The 23,985-nt window shown below is 51.7% G+C and overlaps 1 protein-coding gene across 10 annotated transcripts in view; it reads left to right on the top strand.

Annotated features, from left to right (window-relative positions):
- The window catches only part of FLOT2 (flotillin 2), a 30,988-nt gene extending 8,992 nt beyond the window's left edge, over positions 1-21,996 (top strand). For 2 of the 10 annotated variants that reach the window (XM_065573167.1, XM_065573165.1), the window contains exons 2-12: positions 637-718; positions 5,042-5,132; positions 7,289-7,379; positions 14,232-14,355; positions 14,736-14,854; positions 15,393-15,506; positions 15,617-15,736; positions 17,190-17,404; positions 17,612-17,795; positions 18,157-18,306; positions 18,757-21,996. In XM_065573167.1, coding sequence (XP_065429239.1) covers positions 7,305-7,379; positions 14,232-14,355; positions 14,736-14,854; positions 15,393-15,506; positions 15,617-15,736; positions 17,190-17,404; positions 17,612-17,795; positions 18,157-18,306; positions 18,757-18,795 — 1,140 coding nt within the window. In that variant the 5' untranslated portion in view covers positions 637-718; positions 5,042-5,132; positions 7,289-7,304 and the 3' untranslated portion in view covers positions 18,796-21,996. The remainder of the gene's footprint in view (positions 1-636; positions 719-5,041; positions 5,133-7,288; positions 7,380-14,231; positions 14,356-14,735; positions 14,855-15,392; positions 15,507-15,616; positions 15,737-17,189; positions 17,405-17,611; positions 17,796-18,156; positions 18,307-18,756) is intronic. The other 8 variants (XM_065573162.1, XM_065573164.1, XM_065573163.1 and 5 more) reach the window with 5 other exon arrangements.
- Positions 21,997-23,985: the final 1,989 nt, after the last annotated feature.

Here is a 23,985-nt window from a genome sequence, read left to right as displayed (position 1 = left end):
CTGCCCCTTTGCGTAGGAGTCAGAGGGGGGCATGCCGCTGCTTTCAGGAGCTGCGTGGAATGGGGCCAAACCCTGACCCCTTTCCCCGGTGGGAGAGGGCTGGATTAAAACATCTGAAGGGCTGGATGCGGCCCCCGGGCCATATTTTGCCCACCCCTAGCCTAACTCTTGCAAATATGGTAGTTGGGTCAGCACTGAATGTACAGCAACCTCAATGGTGAGGAGAGCAATATATAGGGGGGCTTCAGGAAAGATGTTCTTCATGTGCTCTGTCCTGTGGATTAGCATGCATTTAGCTCGCCTCTACCATTGCATCGGTCGCCTGTTGTGTCAGTACATCACTGTGGTTTCAGGAAGATTGGGGAAAACCAGCAGAATTAATTTCCTCAGCCATGTTCTTCAGCCTCTGGAGGTAGAAAGGCCAGTATTCCAGAAGCTGCTGTTTGTCCGGGAGCTGCTCTCTGCCTTTGCTTTCCCAGGAATTGCGCATGCATTTTCTGCAAGCTTGGGGGCGCTACCGGGGCTCAGCGTTGAGTGGAGAGCTCTTTGGAAGCAAGTTTTTATTTGTCGCTTGCCCAGGGGAATGGCGCTGGGTGTGTAACTATAACCTACTTGTGCTTTCTGCTTGTGCTGCAGGTGGCTGCTGTGGCTCCGATCTAAAGCAGTATGTGTTCGGAGGCTGGGCCTGGGCTTGGTGGTGCATTTCTGACACACAAAGGTAAGGAGACCTCTCTCCTCTTGCTTGTGTCTTTTGAGTCGGTAAACCTTCAGGCTGCCAGCAGTACCTTTAGGAACATAGAATTGGCCAAACAAGATCAAACCGTTGGTCCCCGTCAAGCCCAGTACCCTGCCTCCAGCCGTGGTGTTTCAAAGGAAAGCTCCACCCCCCCCCCCCACACACAATGCCTCTAAACAGTTGTGCAGTGTTGTAGTAGATGGAGCGATGGGAAGGAGCGGAAGATTCTTTTTGGCCCCTGAGGAATGTCCTGAAGCATGAGATCTAATTACAGTCATTTAGTGATGGCCTTTTAGGGCCGCTAACACCTGCACAGCCCTCTAAATCCAGCTGTGGATTCAGCCTCTGAACATCCTGCAGCTGGTCTTTGTGATACTTCAGGAAATATTTCCTGCTGTTTCAAATGTACCATCTAGTAATGTCGTCCTATTCAAAATAGGTGTTAGGGGGCTTGTTCCTTCACCCTCGCACTTCCCTGGTCCTTCTCGCAGGAACAGAGAGCAACGATACCCAAAGTCCAAAGGCGCAAATCATTCGATGTTTATTGGGGTGAACTTCCAGCAAGCATGATTCCAGTTTCCTTCCTCAGTGTCCCCCTTCCCAGCTCTGACACCACAGAGCCTTGCCTGTGTCCCTGCCCCCATTTCCCCCCCTTAGCAAAACATGATTCCAATTCCCCCACCCCTGTTCCCATTCCCCCCTTGCTTCCTGATTGACTGCAGACTAGATAGTAAAACTTGAGTTCTGCTTAGCTATAGCTTAACCCATCATTTTACTGAAATGTAACTAACCAATCCTGGCACATTGTAACACGGTTATTTAACCAATTATATTCCACCACCTTAATTGGTTTACACCCAACAAAAATTATACAGCAAACAGAAACAATCACAGAACCAGAGAGAGATTATACAGACAAACAATAGGGAAGTGAAGACTACAGTGATGGAACAATACAGAAATGAGGATTTCACATCCCAGCTATTGATAAGTGAGTTCTTGCCAGACATGATGCTATCAAACTAAGTTTCCTTTTCCATCTTCTAGGCTCTTCCCTTTCTCTGGAGGTGATAGGAATATCAGGACAGGATTGTATTCCTAACAGCCCAATAGCACCTTATTTCCATGTGACTAGTTTGGAATGTGAGGATGTGACCGTACATTTCCCAGTTTATGGCTGCCTCTGCTGCTTAGCCGAAGGCCTTAGCCTAAGAACCAGGCCTCAGACTGTCACAGTACGAGAAGGCCCTTACACATACAGAAAGTGATTTTGATTCTTTCTTTTATACCTCTATAACTAGCTAAGTGATAAGAATACACCTACATTCTTAAAGTACAGGACTTTACAGACAGGCCTGAATATCTCTATCCTAACACTAGGACCCACATAACCTGGTAGTCTCAGGACAATCTGGCTCTGGCTGCGTTCTCTGTGTAGATTATTTGCGCAGAGATGCCCAGATACCATGGCGAATGATAGAGAGAGTCTACTTTCAGCTGAAGTATTCTTCAGGCAGATATTGTGTGTCTCCCCCTTAACATTTATTTTATTTTTTCCAGATACCTCAAAATCAAACCAAATTGAGGGGCCGTGTCTATGTTTAATGTTACTGAATTTATTTTTCTTTCCACATTGCTAAAATCAGTCAGTTTGGGGGAACTCAAGCACTTTCAGTTGCTATTCCCCTTGCTGGGAGGCGAAATGCAGTGACAGGGACACAGCTGCTGCTTTGCTAAGAGGCTGTAATAGAGGTGCTGTGTAGTGGGGGCTGGTTTTCCTTTGGGGCCAGTTTGGTTTGTCTATCAGTAAGTGTAGAAGCTCTGTTGGGAGAGCCGTGTGTCTGACTGTCCTTGCCAAGCCAGCCTTTTTGATAAGGGTGCTGGTGATTTGCCGGTGGCACTGAACATACGGGGGAGGGATGGAGTGAGGAGCAATTTCCGTCTCCTCTTACTCAAGTCTATTTTCCTAAAGGTCTGCAGCCCTGCGTAGTTTCAAAACCTAACCGTTACTTTGGGATTGGGCCCAAATTTCTGTTTAAAACCAAGGGATTTCCTTTCTCTCCCCATTCCCAGCCATGCGTTTTGCTTGCTGTTTATTATTGCTTCAGTCTTTGAACTAACATGCTGTGATAGTGCTGCTGTTGTCCTAATGTAACTGCTCAGTCTGCAGGTCCGTGGGAATGTCACAATAAGTAACAGTCGTAACACCCAACTGGCCTGTGTGGGGTTCCTTCACACTTATAAGAATTAATAGGGAAAAGGAGAAAGACGAGACTTTTTGGTTTTGCAATAAGAGTGAAGGCCAAATGGTTCTAGTTAACCTGCGCTGGCTGGCCGGCCTCCTCACTTGTTCTCTCGTTCGATGTTTTGCCACTGTCCGATGTAGTTAGCATGTTGCTGTCCTTACTGTGCACCTCCAGCGTAACAGAAATGACACATTGTCTTAGCTGTCCGCTTCGGGAAACCCACCGGCTCAGGTCGCTTGTGGGCACAGCAAGCACTCATCTGATGCTGTTTGCAAATGATTGACACCACCTGTACAGGACTCTCTTGTGGTGGCTGCCACACTAGGTTGTTACAGTGCCAGGGCACTATAGCACTCCGACTGCATGTGAAGGCTGTCCACTAATGCTTGCCGTCTTAACAGACTTTCTAGTAGCACTCGGGTCAGTTGGGAGAGTGAAGAAAAGCCCAGCTCTGGTGTGCAGCACGGGAGAACTGATGCTTTTGGTACGGGGTGTTTTCAGTGGTGTCAGGCTTTTCCCCAACACCGCTTCAGAAGTCTGATACCACGTGAGCATTGAGAGGAGTTACTGTTTGAACAGATGGCTCCTGTCCTTTGTGTTTAAATGGTTCCCTTTTTGAGTTTCTTGGGAAACCCCAAAGAGAGGCTCTGACACATCATTTGCAGAAGGAATGAACTTATTCAAGGGGCCTGAGGATTTGTCTAAAGAGTTAAAATGTGGGGTGGGCTCGAGGGCAGGGAGAGATTGTAATTTAGTAAATGTTTGTACACTAGTTAGTACAATGGGGCCTTTAGGTGTTGCCACGATATAATCTTTTACTTCAAAAAAGTCTGGGTTACCAGGTTGTTCGTTACATGAGGTGCATAGGCTTGGGCTATGTCAACACTGCACTTTCATCAGTGAAATCTTTGTCCGTCAAGGGTTTGAAAAAAACACACCCCTGCCCGATGAACAGTGCTCCCGCCAACAAAGCTACCGCCCCTCGTTGGGGGTGGTTTTATTTTGTTGGCAGGAGAGCTCTCTCCTGGCAACAGAGCAGCTACACTGCGTACCTTACAGCTGTGCAATGTAGACATAGCTTTAATTACACACATTCTAGAGAGCTCAGAGGCACCTTACCAGGCATGCCAGGTCCTGAGTGGAGGATTTGATTCTTATTCCAAGAGCCGATGACCTCCTGAGTAACTCTAAGCACAGTGTAAGTAATGAAGCTTCCTGCATTCACATTTGCCTGAGGGAATGAGACGTTTCTTCTCTTGAACTAGAAAATCTCCACAGGAGGACCAGTCAGAAGGTAAAGCCAGAACAGCTGCAGTTATTGCTCAGTTGTCGGAGGGAATCCCTGGTGGTTCTGAACTGGGAAAATGGAGTAATAATTAGTGCTGGTCAGAAAACAAAATGTCCATCCCATAGAAAATTTTGAGGTTTCATAAAACATTTCAGTCCGATTCAGGACAAAAATTAACAGCCTTGGAAATATTCTGTGGACAGAAATTCTGACTTTTCAAATATGGAGGCCTGGAATGGAATGTTTCAGCACATTGGCGGCAGGCCTGGCAGGCAGAAAATGAAACTGACAAGAGCCTTCCAGGTGGGGACTGTCACTTCATGTTCCCAGTGGGAAATTTAATTTTTTTTTTTTTTTGGCAAAATTGAAAATTCCCTGAAAAAAATTGATTTTGCAAAAAGGCACTGACAGAAAATTCCTAAACAGCTGTAGCAGCAATGTCCAGGTGGCAGGAAGCTTTTGTTTTGCAGAATATCTAAATACATGGTTCACAGCCAGAATTACAGATCAAACCATACTGCATTTATACAATCTAAATAAAGCTACGAGGCAGTGGCAACTCCCACTCCCCCAGGCAGAGAGAGGCTGGGGTTTGTCTAATGGAAATCTGCGCAGCTGTGTTAGGGACTCAGGAGTGGGCAGCGGGAGACATGGAAAGTGATAGGGGAAAATGAAAACCTGAAAGTCCCGTCTGTCCTTTGCGTTGTGTCTATTATTCTCTGGTAACTGCTTTGTGTATTTGCTGTCCTACCCTTATTTATCGCTGCTCAGACTGTCTTTGGAGGTTATGACCATCCTCTGTCGCTGTGAGAATATTGAGACGTCGGAGGGGGTCCCACTGTACGTAACAGGGGTTGCACAGGTAATAACCCACCAGCTTCCTAACATTGTGTCTAACCTTCTTCTCTCCCTTCCATTTTGTGCAACAGCAGCAGCAGGATAACAGAAACACTAACTTTTCCTCTAGTGGGACAACAACTAGATCTCAACACCCTCCTCTTTGCCCCCTTCTCTGGTGTTTGCCTTCTGGTGCACTCCATAGCTCTGTAGGTAATGTAGAGAGATGCTACTGACGTATTCCAAATTCAGGGCCAGGATGGCTTCTTTCAATAATGCTGCAGACATTCCCTCTTTCCTTTGGGGACACTGTCCTCGTCGTGTGCCATGGGAGAACACAAGAGCATCCAATAATCGCAAACCAAACCAAGTTCAGGCTTATTTGAGATGGGAGGGGCAAATTGTGATGTAGGGTTTTTGTTGTTCAATTTAAAGCCTGTGTGTGGAAAATTCCTAATGTGACTGGCTCATTGACTTGTTCCCAAACTTGTGCTGTGAGATTAAACCAAGTCCTTCTATTTCCCACATGGCGGTAACGCCCATCTTGAACGTTGTTGTGTTTTAAAAGCACAGTATGGGGAAAGAGTCCATCTTATTTTGCTTCACATTTGACTGATGTTTGTACGGCGCCCAAAGCATCGATGTAGGTGCTTATAATTTATCAGTGGGAGTTTCCTTCCGCTGGGCTGAATCTTGGTCTGCTCCAAGAGCTCGGGTATGCTACAGCAGAATTGAGGACTCATTACCGTATTTGTTCTAGTTCGTAGCGTAGCTAGGACAATTAAGTGTTCCCCAACACAACTCCAGCCCTGTACTAACTGTCAAATACAGTCATCGCTATAAACTCATGTGGCAGTGATACCCAGTTGTATGCACTGTACAGCAGGATCTGGGTAATCGGCTCCCATGCCTGCATGCCAGTTTAATTAGGGTGATTGCAGAGCGCAGACTCACTGCAGTACATTTGAATGACTTCACAGAATGGTAAAGTGGCCTATTCATGGATACTGCGGCCTACTCATATCTCATGCCTGTGAACTGATGTTCGCTGACATAAACCCTCTGACCTGTGCCTCTTTGATTTGATTCAGAGCTGGTTTGTCGTGGCTGCTAGCCAAGTCATACTTACTCTCCTAGAACTGGTTCAAAATTCCAGTCCCTTGTATTCTATGTATCTAAATAGGGGTCTGGGGCACGCACGCAGCTCTGTGGTTCTGTCTAACTCCAGACAGGCAGCATCCTCTGTTCTTCCAATCCCTGACCCTCACCCTCCTACACACACAGCTCTGCCAATGTACTTTGGTCCTAACTAGCAAGGAATGAAGAGGAAAAAGGAGCAGATTGATACAACCCAATAGCTTAAAGTTCCTGTTTGTTTGGCTGATATTGAAGAGTAGTCGTGGCCCTAGAGGGCCCAGGCTCTCCATTTCCATAAGCTTTGGGTCCCTGAGGAAATAGGAGACTGGTTGGATGCCTGGAGCTGCCCTGAAGCAACAACCTACATGTGGATTAGAATTACCAGACTCTCACACCCAAAGTGGGGCGGTGCTCAGTCCTGGGTTTCATATCCTGATTGCCGGGACATTAGCTATTTCAAAAATCAACTCCTGGCCTGGACAGTGAGACTGGGAAGGATGGCTATAGGCCAGGATGTCTTCAAAATGTACTTGTGACTCTTCTCCTAGAGTACTACTTGATGAATGTCTGAGCCTATGGGGTCTGCACAGGTCTTGTGGTATCTGTGTCGCTACTCCAGTTAGAGAGATGAAATCTGGCTGGGCGTTCTCAATCTGATACTGTACTTTTAAAACTAGTGACACTGACCAAGCAGATCATATGCTGCCTTTTTATTGGGCAATTTATAATATCCAAACTTTCAGATAGAGGGGCCTTTGGGGGTTAGCCTATAACCTGCTAGTGAGCTCAATAAAAGGGAAGGGGTCACAATATCTTGTTCAGTCTGGCTTCCAGGCCTTTCTCTGTTTAGAAAATGTCTAAGCGTTATTTGAAAATCTTACTTCCTTGGCTGAAATGACCTCTCTAATTATGAACCGAGTCACTGGACAGCATCCTTTACATTACCTGTAAGAAGTGTGGCAGGTAGCCTGGGGCAGGAGGTAGAGGGGAAAAGCTGACAGTGTGTTACCTGGAAACGTGCAAATGTTCTACGTTTTTTGGCAGGATTTCCCTAGAGATAATGACGTTACAGCCCAGGTGCGAGGACGTAGAGACGGCGGAGGGGGTAGCTTTAACTGTCACAGGTGTGGCACAGGTACAGTAACTCCAAACATCATTTCAGGAATGCATGCCTCTAACCTACCTCCTCATTTTTTCCTCTTAGAAGGGTGCTGTAGTCCAGTAACAGAGGTTATCTGCTCTGAAATGAATTCTTGTATGACAACAACACTGTCCCTGTTGTCGGTTCATATGACAGCATGTCCATGGAGTGAGGGAGGGATGTGACTTCTCCCACCCTCCACAAAATCATTGCTTCTTTTCCAATGTTCGGTCTCATTCATTCATGCAGCATATGAGGTGTGTATTGGTGACATGACCTACTTCTAAAAACTGTAACATACCACGGTGCCCCTTGAGCTTGATCTATCATTTCCCAGAACTGAACCATTTTGTTCTGAAATCACATCAATCCTGTTGCTTTGCATTAATAGGCATTTGTAGCGCATCATAATTCTACATGATGATTTACAGAGTTTAAAGAAAGACTTAGTCCCTGCATATAATGTGTGTAATGTTCTTTAAAAAGAAAAACACAAGTCTCTTATGCTTGAATTGAATTCTGATTGTGCCAGAAGGCTCACTACAATGCTATTGAATTGTATACTCCTATTTTTCATAAGTTTAAAAATCAGCCAAGAAATTGACTTGGGGTTTATTTCTGGCATGCAAGGTCTGCTTCCTGGAGAGTGTTTGCGGAGGGAAATGTCACGTTTTGGTATTGAGTTCTGCTGCCAACTCAGGTAGCAAGATGCCTCTTAAGAGAAAAAATAAAATAAAAATGGCTGCTTGCAGCTCAGCACAGCCAGTCTTTCAGTTGGACATAAACTTAGACAAAGTGGTTCATGCAAAAATGGTTTTCAAAGTGCATTTAACTGCAGATTTGTACTTGGTTCCTTGTGTAAACAGCGTGTGTATACAGTCACATCACGGTGAAAGGAAAAGGGTACGTCCTTTTTCTGTATCATGAACAATTAGTCTGAGGAGTTTTACTTTGTGTTTTTGGTCACGTCAGTGTGTTGTGGCCAGGTGTCAAAAAGCCAGATGTTCACGCTGCTAGCAAGGGACAACATCATCTACTTGTTTCACACCTGTTGGGAATGGGGACTTGAATGAATTTCACTTCCCTTTCCTGGAAATGTAAGAAGCAAATGGCCTTAAACCCATGAAAGTCCGTCAGTCTACTGCCTTGTTCTAAAGTGGTGGTGCAGAACGTCATCTTTATAACAAACATCAGCACACTGGCATCCCCGGACTGTCATGCGCAGCAGAATGGTTGTATGCATGCCTCAGTCATCAAAAGAGAACCTAGATCCGCACTGATGCTTCAGGGAGAATAGTCATGTGGTTCGAACATGGGATTGGGGATCAGCAGATCTCTTCCAGGCTTTCTGTATGACTTTTGGCAAGTCATTTAACCACTATATGGCTCTCTCGCTAAAATTGGAACAGTACTGACCTACCATTCAGGGGGCAGCAAATTAATGCATTAATGTCTGTAAAACTCTGAGAACTTCAGATGGAAGGTGCTAGTACAATGCAAATGGCTGTTGTTGGTTCTTATATTTCAGGCTTAGCAGATCATTCATTTCCACTTGACTGCTAACATGTTCACATAACCACAGAATTTCCTGCATATTGGGCTAAAGTGAGGACCAAATGCAGGTAGTTGTGCACGTCACATTGTGGCTTCATCTATCCAAAGACACTCTTCTGTTTTCATAACCACTGTCTAAGTAGCCCACCCTCACTCTGATCTAATTCTGCAGCATTCTTTCCTAGGAAACCCTGCTTGCCAGTGGCTTTACTGTGGAGAGCTGACTACGATACCAACTGATTGAGTGTTTGCTATGGCACAGGCTGCTGAATGTCTCATTTTAAAATCCAATGCAGAGCTCACTTAATTTATTTTGTATCCTCTCATAGCACTCATTGCTCTTTGCTGCCAAAACCAGGAGCCCCAGTAAAAAATGTTGCTACCCTCCGGATCAAGAATTAATGTTAAGGGTTTTTAACTGTTGGGGTATAATTGTAAAGGACTCCTCAGGTCACATGTAGCTCCTGTGGGTTTTAAGCATGGGGTGCGGAGACCTACAAAGTAAGACAGATATTCCCATAACTTTATGAAGTTCCAATAGAAAGGCTTTTAAAGTAAATCAGCTTTTTTCCTTTGTGTTGCATCATTCCACTGTGGTATTGTACTAGTGCATGAAGATAGAAAATGACACTGACAAGAAACTAAAGTGGAACTGACTAGTTTGTTTGCCTTCTCCAAACTAAGGCATGCAGAAAGCAAACAAAGGATCTTACTAGGGAAAAGTTTGATTCTTTGTTTTGATGCTCTAAAATGTTTGTAACATAAATAAGGACACTTCAAAATGCATGTCACTGGGCAGTGACCCTTTACCACTTGGTAGCACATCACTTTGTGTCAGTGGGGTGCTTTGGGACACATGGGGATTGTGCCTTGGGTGTTGTAGGATTGCGCTGTACCTTTACACTGAACCGTGCGGCTGGCTGGCTTGTGCCTATGCTCATTTAATGCCAGTTTGACCTGGGGGTGGCAATATTGATCCGCTAAAATGGGACTCTTTTTGCAGAGGCACTTTGACTTCACACCCGCTGAAAATTCCTTTAATTGTTTGAATGGTATTTGAAAAAAATCCCATGCTGTGGCTGTTCCCTGTGTGACAGACTGGGGGTATGTAGGGGTCAAATCGTACACTCCCATTTGGTTTTATGAATGGCATTTTGACTGTAAACTTCCTGTCACTTATGTATTGTGAGCTCCATCCAAGACATGTTGGAAAAACCAGTCTGGTCCTGACAAGGGCACCGTGCTTTGCTAGGGGGTGGGACACCTCCTAGAGGCTCCTCAGCTCTAAATGGTTCTTCTGTACAGAAACAGTAGGTTTGCTGCCAGGAGAACTCACTACACAGCAACCTCAACGGGCGGCTGGGACAGCTGCAGTTTCTCCACTTGGCCAGTCACGAGGAGAGACTTTAGTTAAGGAGGGGGTTCTGTGAGCTCAGAGGCCTTGTGACCGTTGCAGTCAAAAGACAAGGCCAAGCTGGCAGGAAGAGGTGCCTGGCCTAAGGATGCTAACACCAAAGCCAGGACGCACAGGAGTGGTGAGATTGCTCTGGGGGGCTGTGTTCGGGAGCCCTCTGTAAATCTGTAACCCTCGTGCTTTTTAAGAATAAACTGTTAGTGGTTAGAGATTCTTTGGTTAAGCTGGTGTTCCTTGCTTTACTGCCACGTCATCCCTGAAACCAGAGCTCCCACAGTCAGGTCTAAGCAGCTGGGGGCTGAGGCACTGGTTCTAGGGTCAAGGCAGCTGGACTGCAGGGTCCCGCTACCCAAGAGGAGGATCAGATATGGTGTCTACACCTGAGACCCAGAGCTAAGAGCAGTGCCCCATCGCTGTCCAGATCCAGGGGCTTAGCTGACTCGACTGCACTGAAACGGCTCTCTGTTGTGAAAGGGGAGCTCGTGGAAGACTCACAGTGGAAGTTAATCTTTGATTCGTGCTGTGCATTCTGCTGCTGAGTCTCTCCAATTGTTTGTGGTATTTGAAAGAGTCCTTGTCTGAACCCCAGGCTGAATATGCTAAGACAGCTGACTTGTGCAAGGTTTCTGCGTCGTCGTGTGGCCCTTACAACCCCCTCTGGTGTAAAAACCACAAATTGCTCTCTTGGAAATGCAGGCAATCTCACAGTTGCAATACTGCGTGCAGGTCTGGTCACTCCATCTCAAAAAGGATGTATTAGAATTGGAAAAGGTACCGAGAAGAGCAACAGAAATGATTAGGGGGACGGAACAACTTCTGTATGAGGAGATTCAAAAGACTTGGACTCTTCAATTTAGAAAAGAGATAACCAGGGGGAGGATGATGGACTCTGCACAGTCATTAATGATGTGGAGAAAGTAAATTAGGAATTGTTGTTTTACCCCTTCATGTAACAGAAGAACCCAGGTTCACCCAATGAAATTAATAGGTGGTGGGTGTAAAACAAACACAAAGAAGTATTTCTTCACACAGTCACAGTCACCCTGTGGAACTTGTTGCCAGGGGATGTTGTGAAGGCCAAAAGTATAACTGGGTTCAAAAAAAGAATTAGATAAAGTCCTAGAGGCCAGGTCCATCAATGGCTGTTAGCCAAAATGGTCAGAGAGACAACCCAGGTTCCGGGTGCCACTAAACCTCCGATTGCTGTTACCCGCTTTTCCAGATCATTGATTAGATGTGAGGGTCATTTCCTCTCCCAGCACTGGGCCTGTCTCCTCTGCCTGGGCAGCGTGCTGAAGCACTGAATATTGCTCCCCTAGGTGGTAGGGTGAGACATCTAGGGAAACCCCTCCGAGAACTGCAGCCGCACCCCGGAAGCGCTTCATGCAGCATCTGAAATTGTTTGAGGACTCTCAGAGTCAGAATCTCAGCCAGCGGTAGCTGAGTCCATCCTCTTCGCAGTGCTGTGAATGTGGCAGCGCTGCTGAGAGACATGGCCCAGCGGGTTTTTGTTTCTCGTCAAGGAATGAGGCCCTCCACCACAAGATGCCGATTCAAGGAGCCCCGAGCAACTTGCCAGCTGCTCTAGAGTCACCTCGAAGTAGTATGAGAAGGTGCAGATGGCACAAGCTGTCCTCTGTGAGTGGCAGCCTGTGATGCGTCCCGGGGCTGCAAGGCACCTTGTCTGTGTGGTTGTGGATCAGCTCCCTGACTCCACCAGCCAGGCCTCGCTCTCGGTGCAGGTTAGCAGTAGGCACCCACCGTCCCCGGAGTGCCCAGAGAGGGAGCGCCCAGCCCCTGATCCACTGAACACTGAGTCCCTACTCCCAAAGGAACAGTACACACCACTTACTAGTGTGCGCCCGGGATCACCGCTCCCCTTGACACGTAGCACATAGTGAACACAGCACATTTATTATGGAAGGGCAGAGATTCAAATGATAGAAAGTAATTACTCTGGAAACAAATGGTTACATATACAGCAGAATCATAACCGGCTTGCTAGTGTGTAAAGGTAACTCACAAGACATTCCCCTCTCTCCTACAGGACCGCTTGCTCCACGTCCTTTTCCCAGCGTTTTCAGTCAGGATGGCCGAAATTACCTGCCCCACACACTTCATAAAATCAAAGTCACTGGCAACTTGTCTTCACTGCCTCAAGGATGGCAGAATGTCTCTCTGCACCCCCCAGATACCTTTGATCTTCACCTGAAAACAGTGTCTCCTCCCCCCCCCCTCCCCCCGCATTTACCTCTTCCTGTTGTTTTCCTTCTGAAATCTCCGCAAGCTCTTCATTAACCATTTGACTCTGTGCGAATAGCCCTCTGATGTAAGACACACAGTGGTCCCCTGGGAGAGATGGCTCCCCCTCGGGTCTGAAGAAGCCTGTTTCCAGGCACACTGCCTTTAATTAGCAGGCCTAGAGAACGTCATTCTTAGAATATCACATAACTCCTCAGTCTTTTTTTCCTTCCTCCATCTCAGTGAGTTGTGTGAGCATTTGACACAGGCTTTCAGTAGAGACCACACCTGACATTCTTTCAGTGAACCCCCCCCCCCCCCCGGGGATCCCTATACCACTGGGTACCCCCGTGCCCTTTGCTAGCTGGCCTCAGGAGATCCCTGGGGCACACAACCCATGGAAACTTCAGGTCCCAGCAGTGGGCTCTCAGATTAAGATGGAGCATTTCATGTTGGGATCTGTATTTTCCATGGGCTGCAGCTCTGTATTAACAAAAAGCAGCCACATAGTAGATGACTAGAACTCCCCGGCCACAGGCTGTTAGCACCAAGTGGCAGCAGCTGCAGCGTGTGCCCAGGGTCTCCACTGGCTAACGTACTCCGTAGGGTTTGGATTTAAACGAGGTTTATCTTAAAGGAACATGTCCCATACCAAGAGAACCATCTTTGATGAGCCCGGCGGGAACGTGAATCTTCGATGATCTTAATGGACAGGCTGTTGGGAGTTGAAAGTTGAGTTGTGTGTTACTGGAGAGAGAACCGTTCCCAGCTTTGCAGAGAGCTACTGACCTGACCAATGACCTTGTCACGATAATTGGGGCGTCCTGGGTCAGACCCGCTTCTCACAGGGGCCTCTGGGTGTGACTGTTCCCTTTGGTGAGACGACTGGGAGCCTGGCCTGCCATGATAGGCTGAGGTCACCACCTGAGCCACTTGCAGACGCGGCTGGCAAACTTCCTGCCGTGGGCAGGGCAGAGCCCAGCAGGCTCCGTGTCTGACGCCCGCCCCGGCTGCCGTTTCTCGTTAGGAACGTTACGTGGAACTTTGATTTCCAAGTGCTCCTGGGACAAGTCCGGGTTGTTCTTGTTCTCTGGCATTCCTGTTTGTGGACGGGCTAGCTCTAGCAAAGGAAGAGCGAGAAGCAGGAAGGTAATGAAATGGGATTGTACATTGCTCCTGGGGTATACCCCTCCCCCATGTGTTTGGGTATCTGCATGGTAATTGTGGCCTTGGTCGGGTCACCTCTGCAATATTTGTTACCTGTTCAGTTTGATTGGGTACGGTCGGTGTGCGCACTGGACCCACTTCTGGCATTGGCCAGTGGAGTCACCTACTATCGCTGGCACTGACCTGGAGGTAACTGCAGTGATCCACCCGCAGAGGTCAACTGTAGTCATGGGTTTGGAGAGGTCTGCGTCTCTGCTCTCCATCACTGCTCATCTGCAGCAGTGACTGCCAGTGCTCATTCAGTTGTGTCTCCTGCAGTCTTGCTGTTGGTGTTCATGAAATAGCCAGGTGCCTTGGAGTGCTTGTAGCTTGGACAGTCTGGTGGCAGTGCTGCTTCTACTGCTGTTGGTGGGTGCCTGTCTTCCTCTAGACTGACCTTTATCTCACTGTTTTTTTTCTCCTGCCTCCAGGTGAAAATAATGACAGAGAGAGAGCTTCTGGCTGTGGCCTGTGAGCAGTTCTTGGGGAAGAACGTCCAAGACATTAAGAACGTGGTCCTTCAAACGCTGGAGGGGCATCTGCGATCCATCCTAGGTGTGGTGCAACCAGCGCTGCCACTGATGTCACAGTAGCCAGTGCCTTGAATGGCGTTTCCCCTCTGTCTGTACAGCTCTCAGTGGCTGCTGCCCTCTGGGTACTCGAGAAACAAGCTAGTACAACTGCTCTTCGTAGTCGGAGTGTCTGGCATCTTCCTCCTCATGTGAAGGTGTGAAATTGAGATGTAGGCAGGCCTGGCAAAGCCTGGGCAAACGGTTGTGCCGTCACGTCCAACCCTGACCCCGCTTCTCCCAGCTCTTGAACAGCCGGGAGATAAATGGGGCCTGTTGTTCCCGGGTACCTCCCGAGCTTACCGCCCGCCTGTTGTGCTTTTCCCATTGTCCGTGCAATAGCGCTTTGGCTTTTTCCTTTTCCAGGCACCCTGACAGTGGAGCAGATCTATCAGGACCGGGATCAGTTTGCCAAGCTAGTGCGGGAGGTGGCAGCTCCAGATGTGGGCCGCATGGGCATCGAGATCCTGAGCTTTACCATCAAGGTACAGCCAGGCAAAGGGAACCCCACAGCTGGACGAGGGGAACCCACTGGACAGATGGCGGGCTCCTCCAAGCCCTGCAATGCTAATGGGGCAGTAACCTATCGGTCCTGACTTCTTTGAGGCTGACTGATTTGGAAAGGTCTCTGTGGGATTTACAGTCTGCCTGTGCCCTGCTGGAGTTTCCATAACCAGCTACAGGCTGGTATAAAATACGGACCATACATACAGTTCTCTGTATGCAAAGAGCTGGAATTCAGCGCCCCGTCCGGGCCGGCTGTAAATGTCGTGTGCTGCCAGCTGCACCACTAAGGAGTCACAAGGGGGTTGCACAGAGAGCTTCTCTATCCTCCTCTGTGTGGTAACCTTCCCCCTTTGGCATCTCTCTAGTTCTCAGGCAGGCTGGCAAGGCAGGTTTGCATATCCTGGAGCGAAGCGGATGCTGTGTTATCAGGAGCACTAGGCACTCTGGGAAGGAGGGGTGGGCTCCAGGATGGAATGACTTGTGGTGGATGATTTTGAAGTCTCTCCCTCTGTCTAGGATGTGTACGATAAGGTGGAATATCTGAGCTCTCTGGGGAAGACTCAGACAGCCGTTGTTCAGAGAGATGCCGACATTGGCGTGGCAGAGGCTGAGCGAGACGCTGGCATTCGGGTACGTTCAGCAGCACTCCCCCAAAGCGAGTGTCGTCCCTCAGCTGTTTACCAAGGCTGCTGATGTCCTCGTGCACCTAACTGAGTGTGTGGTGTGATCCCTTCCTGCAGGAGTCGGAGTGCAAGAGGGAAATGCTGGACATCAAGTTCATGTCAGACACTAAAACGGCCGATTCCAAACGGGCCTTTGAGATGCAGAAAGCCGCCTTCAGCCAGGAGATTAACATTAAGGTGAGAGAGTCTGCTTCCCCCGGCTGGATTTCTGACCTGGAGATCAGTAGCAGGGGTTCTTCCCGGCTGCCCTTCTCCGGGGTCTGTGGTTAGTCGTCTTCTCTCCTTTTTACACTGAAATATGCTGAAGAAGTCGCTTGTCAACCAGATTTGTAGACTCTACATTCCAGGTTAGTTGCAGTACTGGCAAATCCTTTGAGTAAGAAACTAGGTTCCCCAGGCCTGGCAGCTCTGCAGATGTGTTGGATGCTTATGGCTGTGTGTACTGCCTCAGAAGGGAGGAAGAGAAATGCTAAGAGCACCTGAACTGGCTGGTTCGTTAGGCACAAGGTGCAAGAAGAGGTGGGGTCAGTTTCCCAGTTGGACAAGTGCTGCCTTAGCATGAGGTTTCCCAAGTGGGTCCAACTGGAGCATGATGAGGAGCTGGCCCTGATGTGTCCAGGTGCTTCAGAGTCCACCACTAGCTCCTGGAGTGGGGGGACGAGGGGCTGGCACATGGGGACAGTCTGCTGTGGAGAAAGTGTGGGCAAAGCTGGGCAGTCACTGGCCCAGCACAGTTTTGAGTGCTCCTCACAGCACGTTCCTCCCCTCCCGTATCGGGGGCTAGCTGGGACTGGTGGAGAGCAGAGTGGACAGATCGCGGACTCCTCCAAGCCCTGCCATGTCGCTACCTCGCTGCGACTCCAGCTCCCGTCAGATTCCCGTCCGAGAGGGAGGGAGCATCTGCTTGATTTCCCAAGAGAGCAGTTACTGCTTCTCTGCAGGCTCTTGTGCTCTGGCACTATTGCCCTCTTAGGCCGAGGCCACTCACTCTTGAGACGTTCCCAGGCCATACCGTCTCCTCTCCGCCAAGGTCCTTCTGTTTCCGTTGCTGGTGATGGCCAGCAGTGTCAGTGTGTTACTGAGTCAGCGGCCAGGCTTTTGTGTTCAGTCGGTGTTAAGGGTGGGCACGAAGAGCCTTTATGGCTGGAAATCCCAAAGTGACTTTGTGGTCTCAGTTGCAGTGGTGAGGGAAGAACAATGCTGCTGCTCTCCTCAGAGCCAGGTTCAGAGCTCCTGCTTCCACTACAGATGCAGACATGGCAAACTCCTAAAATAGCCCAGGGAGCTGCAGTCCTTCCCCACACTGGGGAAAGTGAGGGCAGCAGCTGCTGCAAGGGGAAACTGTCACCTCTAGAGCTTGCTAACTGGGTGAGGGAGGGAGGTTCGGAGCAAGCCTGGAATCGGGACATTGGAGAACAGGGAGCACTGTGCTCCAGCCATCCATTAATCACTCCTGCTGGGGCAGTCGCTTGAGCTCTGGATTTGTCTAGAGCACGATAGCCAGCGTCCGAGGAGGGGTTCCCCTTCCTCGTGCCTCTGCGGTCTCAGCTAGGCTTGGGCAGACAGAGCGAACGGCTTTGTAGGCTAAGCATTGGAGTCCAGGCCGTGCTCTGTCCCTCTCTGTGTACAGACTGCCGAGGCCCAGCTGGCCTATGAGCTGCAGGGTGCCCGGGAGCAGCAGAAGATCCGCCAGGAGGAGATCGAGATCGAGGTGGTGCAGCGCAGGAAGCAGATTGACGTTGAGGAGAAGGAGATCATCCGGATGGACAAGGAGCTGACCGCCACCATCAAGCGTCCGGCAGAGGCCGAGGCGCACCGCATGCAGCAGATCGCCGAGGGCGAGAAGTGAGTGGCCGAGCGGGTACAGGTGCCCAGACTCGGCTGGCAGCATGCTAAGAGCCGGAGTCGCACGGCCGAGCTGAGCTGAGCCCTGCATTGGGAGCCATGGGGGTCCCAGCGCGCTGAGCCCGGCCCAGGGCGCTGTCCACAGCAGCGTGTTGCTAAGCAGCGGGGCTCTGGGCTCTTTCCAAGCAGGGGCTGTTTCCTTTCCAGGGTGAAGCAGGTTCTCATTGCGCAGGCCGAAGCAGAGAAGATCCGCAAGATTGGCGAGGCAGAGGCCTCTGTCATCGAAGCCATCGGGAAAGCAGACGCAGAGAAAATGAAGTTGAAGGCAGAGGCTTACCAGCAGTACGGCGACGCGGCCAAGATGGCTCTGGTGCTGGATGCTCTGCCCCAGGTGAGAGGCTCGAGGCTTCCGGCGGCTTTTTGCCACTCGGTGCCGGTCGCTGAGCCAGTCGCTCTGCAGGGTGGGGGCTGTGGGAAAGGGCAGTGAAAGGTTAATGGAGCATTGGCTCTGCTGCGCCTGTGAATCGCACGCAGCACCGTGCCGGCGCCTGGTGGCTAAGTCCTGGGCCAGATCGGGTGCTCAGAGCCTTCCTGCCAGTCAGGCACCGAGGGGGACATGCTCGCAGGTGCCCTTTTATGCCTGAACCTTTTCGAAGTCTGGCCAGCAAGTCTGCAAGCAGCCCCCTCCTGGCCACCTGCTGGAGATGAAGGTCCCTGGTTCATTCTGGTCTTCTTCCCCTGCGCCTCCACAGATCGCTGCCAAGGTGGCCGCTCCGCTGGCTAAAGTGGACGAGATTGTTATTCTCAGCGGGGACAATAACAAGGTGACGTCCGAGCTGAGCCGTCTGCTGGCTGAGATCCCTGCGTCTGTGCATGCCCTCACTGGCGTCGATCTGTCCAAGGTGAGCTGGGACCAGCGGGGCCGTCACATGGGGAGCTGAGGCCTCTTCCCACTTCAGGGGACCTGCCCTTAGCTCTCTTTGTGGTTTGTTCCATATCTGCAGCACCGGTTAGAAACCCCTTTGATCCTACCCCTCCCCATGCCCTTTGCATGTTGTCGGACTGAGGAAGCTCTGACCATCCTTGATGGGAGGTCACCATGGTGGCCCTACGCTCCTGGCCAAGTCATGGCTGCAGTTCCTGGAAGGGAAGGAGGGAGATCCCTTCCCATGATGTGCTGGGGGGACAGGGAGGGGGCTTTCAGTGCACCCTCCACGTTTCAAAGCTCAAACACGTCCTTGATATCTTCCCCTCTCCCTGCAGAGTCTCAGCCCGAGAGCCTGGTGCTGGCTCCCTCGCCTTCTGTGTCCCACTGCAACACTCCTAACAGCTTCTCTCTCCCCATCCTGCAGATCCCCCTGATCCAGAAAGCCACGGGAGCCCAGGCATGAGGCTGGCCAGTCCAAAGCTAGTGAAGACAACCCCCTGTTATGCACTCTTACATCAACTGCCTTTAACACTTGGGAAATCCTTTTATATCAAAGACAATTGGAAGTTCATTTTTAAGCTCTGGTGCCTTATTTTGTAGGACCAGAATGATGCATGTTAAATTGGCCTTCTTTTCTTAAGGGGAATTTATTTTGTAAGTTTAATTGTGTGTTGTATTAGTCTGGAGTGTCGATTTGAATCCTCGGTTATAATTGGCAGCTTGTCTGGTCTTGCAATCTTGGTGCCTTGAAGTTCTCTGTCCTCTGTTTGGAGCTCAGGGGCAGAGAGGCCGAGAGGGGTGAGCTGGAAGCCCGGGGGCTAAGGGAGCATCCACTGGAGCAGTGAGGAGTGTAGATGGAGGGGCTTGCAAACTTCTTCCTTAGGGCAGAAGCCTGTTTCTGCAGCGCTCCCAGTGTGTGGAGCTGCTGGAAGAGAACCCTGAGCAGGACGTCCTCTTGTCTGCCCGAGTTACAAATGTGATCTAGCAAGTCCCACGTTCTTGCACTCACAACTGCTTTTTTGGTCACCCGCTGGCTGGCCTCCCCTGTACACTACCCCCAGGGCACACAGAGTCTAGCAAGACTGCACTGAGCCAAGCCCCAGGACCACGCTGATTCTGAAGGGCCCAGCCTAGGCTGGGGGTTGAGAGAGGAGCCCGCCCTCCGACGACGACTTAGGCAATGCAGGAGTCCTGCCAGCCTGCCGAGATCTGCCCAGCCTGTTGCCATGCCATGCTGCAGCCCGGGGGCCGCGGTTCCTCTACTGCTTGATTCAGTCTCGGAATGTAGCTGCTGAGGGGGCTACAGTGACGTTCTCTCGGCAGATCTCCGCTCAGGGCCCGCCAGAGCCTTGGGGCCAAGTTTGGGATGAGCACTGCCCTGGGAGCGCCCCTTGCTCTCCTGGCTGTTGTCTGCGGCGTGGCTAGTACAGGTGCTCTGGAGACAGGCTCTCTGGGGTGAGTCCAGCAGCTGCCTGCGCCAGTGAGGAAACTGCTTGCAGCCCCACCAGATTGAGTCTGTCAGTCAGCAGCATGAAGCCAGCCTCCTGTCCCAGGTGCGTTGCAGACCCGGCCCTGACACTGGGAGAAGAAACTGCTCCTGGGGAAGCCAGCTACCGTTATGGAAGGGCCACGGGAGTCATGGCTCTGTTGGCTCCCTTTTGTACACACAGCCTCCCAACGGCTTCTCTCGGCAGCGTTACCAGCCCTGCTAGCGCTCAGCCAGCAAGGCCCCGCCCGGGCAGTGTAGCCTCTTGGCTTCCTTCGGCTGGGCCGCTGAGGTGCTGCCTGCAGAGGCGTTGGGTTGCGGAGTGCTTGATCTGGCTGGAGCTGTGCATGGTGAGGCTGGGGAGTAGCCAGGGTGCCGGTGTCCCCCTGACCCTGACAGGGCAGTTGTTCAAATGCCAAGGAGGGATCTGGGTGTGGTGTAATCCCTCGCCCAGGTGGGGGGTCCCGGGGCTGTAATCCAAACGCCGCCTGATGTTTGTTTAATTTTGATGAACACGTGGCCCAGAGTCCTAGCTCCATCTCCCGCGCTCTCCCTGCCACTCCCCCAGTGTGAGGTGCCACCCGCGTCCATAGCTGTTGTCATCCTGGGCTGTGTAGCAATGTGAAATGAGGCTGTGTAGCCACCTTTCCTGTCCCTCGGTGTGACTGATCCCGCTGCTGTAGGTGCCAAGCTGTGCCAGCGGGCACTCTGCTGCTGCCAAAGTGTCTTCTCCTGCCAGTGGTAGCCAAGGCTTTCCTCTTTGTATCTGTTGCGGTGCCCTCTCCTCTTCCCCTGGCGGCTTGTCCAGCTCAGGGTGGGCATAGGGGTGTGTGGGTCGATCCCCCAGCAGGAGGGCCACACGCCAGGGCTCCCGGTGCTGTTTGACCTGCCTTGGGCTTGTCTCGGTTGTTTTACAGACTGCTTTCCGCGCTCAAGGGGGGTGCAGTAGTGCCCAGTGCGTATTGAGTGCTGTGTGAAATCCCTCCAGGGCCCTGCTGGAACTCAGGGGCAGGGCTGAGGCCAGAGCCTGTACGGGACGGTGTGCTGGACTGAGCAGCGAGTGTTTGTGGTTGCAGTGAGCGTTCACTCGCTGGTCGGTTATAGGGACCATCACAAGGAAGCTTCACAGGCCCGAAGGGGGAGTGTGTGTGTGGATTAAACCAAGAGGGAAGCTGTGCCTGACAGTAGGCCTTGAAAATGCTCTGACGTCCAGTCTCTCACGTTACCGGGTTAGCAAGGACACGGGCACCGTGGCCAGCAGGCAAAGGTGCCAAGCCCATCAGCATAACAATAAAGCTGCCGTTGGTGGTGAACTGGAGGGCCCAAGACCTAATGCCCACAGGGCGGGTGTCCGTTCTCCCCCTGCCCTCAGTCCTCACCCACAGCCCCCGGCTGTTCTGCTCCTAGGGCCTGCAGTGTGAATCCTACGCTGAGGTACAGTGCCTGGTTTTGTGACAGCCCCTGGCACATGGGCACCAGTTTCTTTCCTTGCCAAAGTCAGACTCCCCAGGTCTGCAGAGGAGAGAGTCTGCTGCTCCCTGCACCCTGTTACATTTCTTCCTCCTCCTGCTCCGGCTGTCTTGTGCGTCCTGTGGAAGGCCCTCCCTGCAGAGCAAACCTGGTGCTTTGATGGCGAATGTGCCCTGGTTTCCCACCACCCATTTCCTTCCTCAACACTGCTCTGGCCGTGGGGCGGCTGGTGAAAACCTGTCCGAGCTGTGTGCACTCTGGCAGGCTGCTCCCCACCTCCCCGCATCTGGGAAGGCGCCTCCCTCTTTGGGAGCTGAGCGGGGAGTTCCTGGATGTGACGGGAGTGTAATGTAGAGCTGAAACTGGGTCTGGCAGGATTTCAGTGGGGAAACACGCCGAGCGAAGGAATCTCTGGCCTCCTGGGGCTTCTCTCAGGGCTGACACTAGCTCTGCGTCCAGCGGGGAGGAGGAGCTGGCTGGATGGTTTTATCTGCTGGCTTGCACATAGGCCCCAGACACACTACTCTGTATATCTGGAACTAGCTTATTGCAGTGGGAGGCCTGGAGCTGACTGTTCTGTAAAGGCTGTTCATATCTGCATGTAAATTGTGCATGACTGTGCGGCACAGCTGTGCATGCCATCGTTCTGCTGACATGTTACATACTGTATAATAAAGAGGCAGCGTGACCATGCTGCACTGGCTGTCAGTCGTGTCCTGCTCTGACTCCTTCCTTCTCTGTCACAGGGCAGGTTCGACTTCCCCTCAGTGCCCCCAGCAGGTGGAGGGCAGGGTCTGCTTGTCCTGTGCCACCCACTGAGCCCCACAGCCGCTGCTGGAGGCAGCTGGAGGAGCAGGCGGACACAGGCAGGTTGCAGGGGCTGACCTGGCAGGCAGCATTCAAAGGGCCAGCCTTGCCCTGAGAACTGCCCTCAGCCCAAGTCTGCTCTGGGACCCACAACTCTGCAGCTGGGCCGGGACTCTCCCTGTGTCTCTCTTATCAGGCCCAGGTGGGCAGCCACAGGCTTCTTGCCAAGCTCGCCTGTGTTTCCTGCAGGGTAGCGCTGCCTGTGCCAAGCTGGGATCCCAGTCTCGTACCAGCTGCTGGTAGATGGCAGGAGGAAGCCACTGTGGATGGTGCGTCACTGCACCAAAGGGGCCCCCGCTCGCATTTCACCTCCAAGGTGACCACCTTGGCCAGCATTGCAGAGAGTCCATGGCAGAGATGAGGAGAATCCTGCCGCCCTCGGGCCTGGTCCCTGCGCTGACCACTCAGCCATACTGCCCTCCGTGTCCAAGTGGATTTACCAGGCTCCTGCCAACAAGCTCATCTTCCCTAGGTGAGTCAGGCAGCGGAGTCTGAGTCCAAGGGTAGCATCCCACAGCTCCAGCTACTCCAGGCTGGTGGTGCTGCCTGCCCTTAGCCAAGGCTGCTGCTGCCCAAAGGGTAGTTAGTCCCTGCCGCAGGCAGTGCTGCCCGAGCTCTGAAACCAGCCCGAGGCTGAAATGGGGCAGTGTCTGGGGAGGGGCCAGTGCCTGCAGCTGCCAGAGGGCAGTAACAGCAGGGACGTCGGCCCTGCAGCTGGGCAGGCTGGCACACTCTGGCCTCTCCTAGGGAACGTGGCTGTTCTGGGCTCTCAGTGCCTAGCCTGCGGCACATGGAAACTGGGTCCGGCCCACGCTGCTCTCTGCATCAGCACAGCCTGGCCACAGCACGTGCTGGGATCTGCCGGCTGACGTTGAGGGTAGGGTCCCTGTTCCATGCTGACCAATTCCATGCAATCTGTGGGTCTCTTGGCCGGGCAAACAGACGTCCAGCTGCAGTGTCCCAGCCACCTACCATGTGTCTGCCCTGAGCCTCAGTCACATTAGCCCTTCCCGGGAACACAAGCGCAGCCCCTCTAGAAACCGGGTTTAAAGCAAGTCCCTGTCGCTGTACGTGGGACTGGGGCAGCCGCACTTGTTGTTCGCTTACACTTCCTGCTCAAGCTGTGGCATCTGCAGGCCCTGGGCCCCGCAGTGCCCGGCTAAAGGAGCAGCAGGTGCCAATCAAATCTAAAACCGGTAAGCGTGTTTCTGGTTTTCCATCCCTGCCCATTGTAGCTACTGCTCTGCCCCTCAAGCAGTGGGTCCTGGCTGGCCCTGCCTGCCCCTGCAGCTCACCATGGACGCTTGGCTTGGCTAGGGCATCCCAATCCTGCTAGCCTGGTAGTAATGCCTGTGCAGGAGAAACCCCGGAGCAGGGCAGGCCGGGTCATCCTTCCCCGGAACATGGCAGCCTGGGGTCAGGGTTGAGAGGTTTGGGAGTGAGAGGAAGGGCCCGGGCTGGGATAGTGGGGGCTGTAGGCCGGGAGCGAGGGGCACTGGCAGAGCTGTGTGTGGGGATATCAGTCTTCTTACAAAACCTCTATGAGACTTAGGAGGTAAGGACAAAACTTGGCTGCTGCTTGGAAGCCGAGCCATCTGTTGAGCAAAGATCCGTGTGTCTGGCAGCTCCCTGAACGAGGGACCCTGTACAGACAAACAGCTGAACGGTGTGTGTCTGTCTGAGGCCTGTGAAGCTGCAGATAGTGCAGGGTGGGGACAGTTAAAACTTTCCACAGTCCGAGCAGAGGCTGAGAGCTGGAGGATCCCTTATCTAGGCACATCCAGGGAGCAGGGCGTGTGTGCAGGCCAGGTCCTGGGGTACTGGCCCCGA

This window comes from Chrysemys picta, chromosome 19 (assembly GCF_011386835.1).
Source record: "Chrysemys picta bellii isolate R12L10 chromosome 19, ASM1138683v2, whole genome shotgun sequence".
NCBI lineage: Eukaryota > Metazoa > Chordata > Testudines > Emydidae > Chrysemys > Chrysemys picta.
The sequence above is the reverse complement of the archived record's forward strand: the minus strand, read 5'-3'. Positions and strand labels throughout refer to the sequence as shown.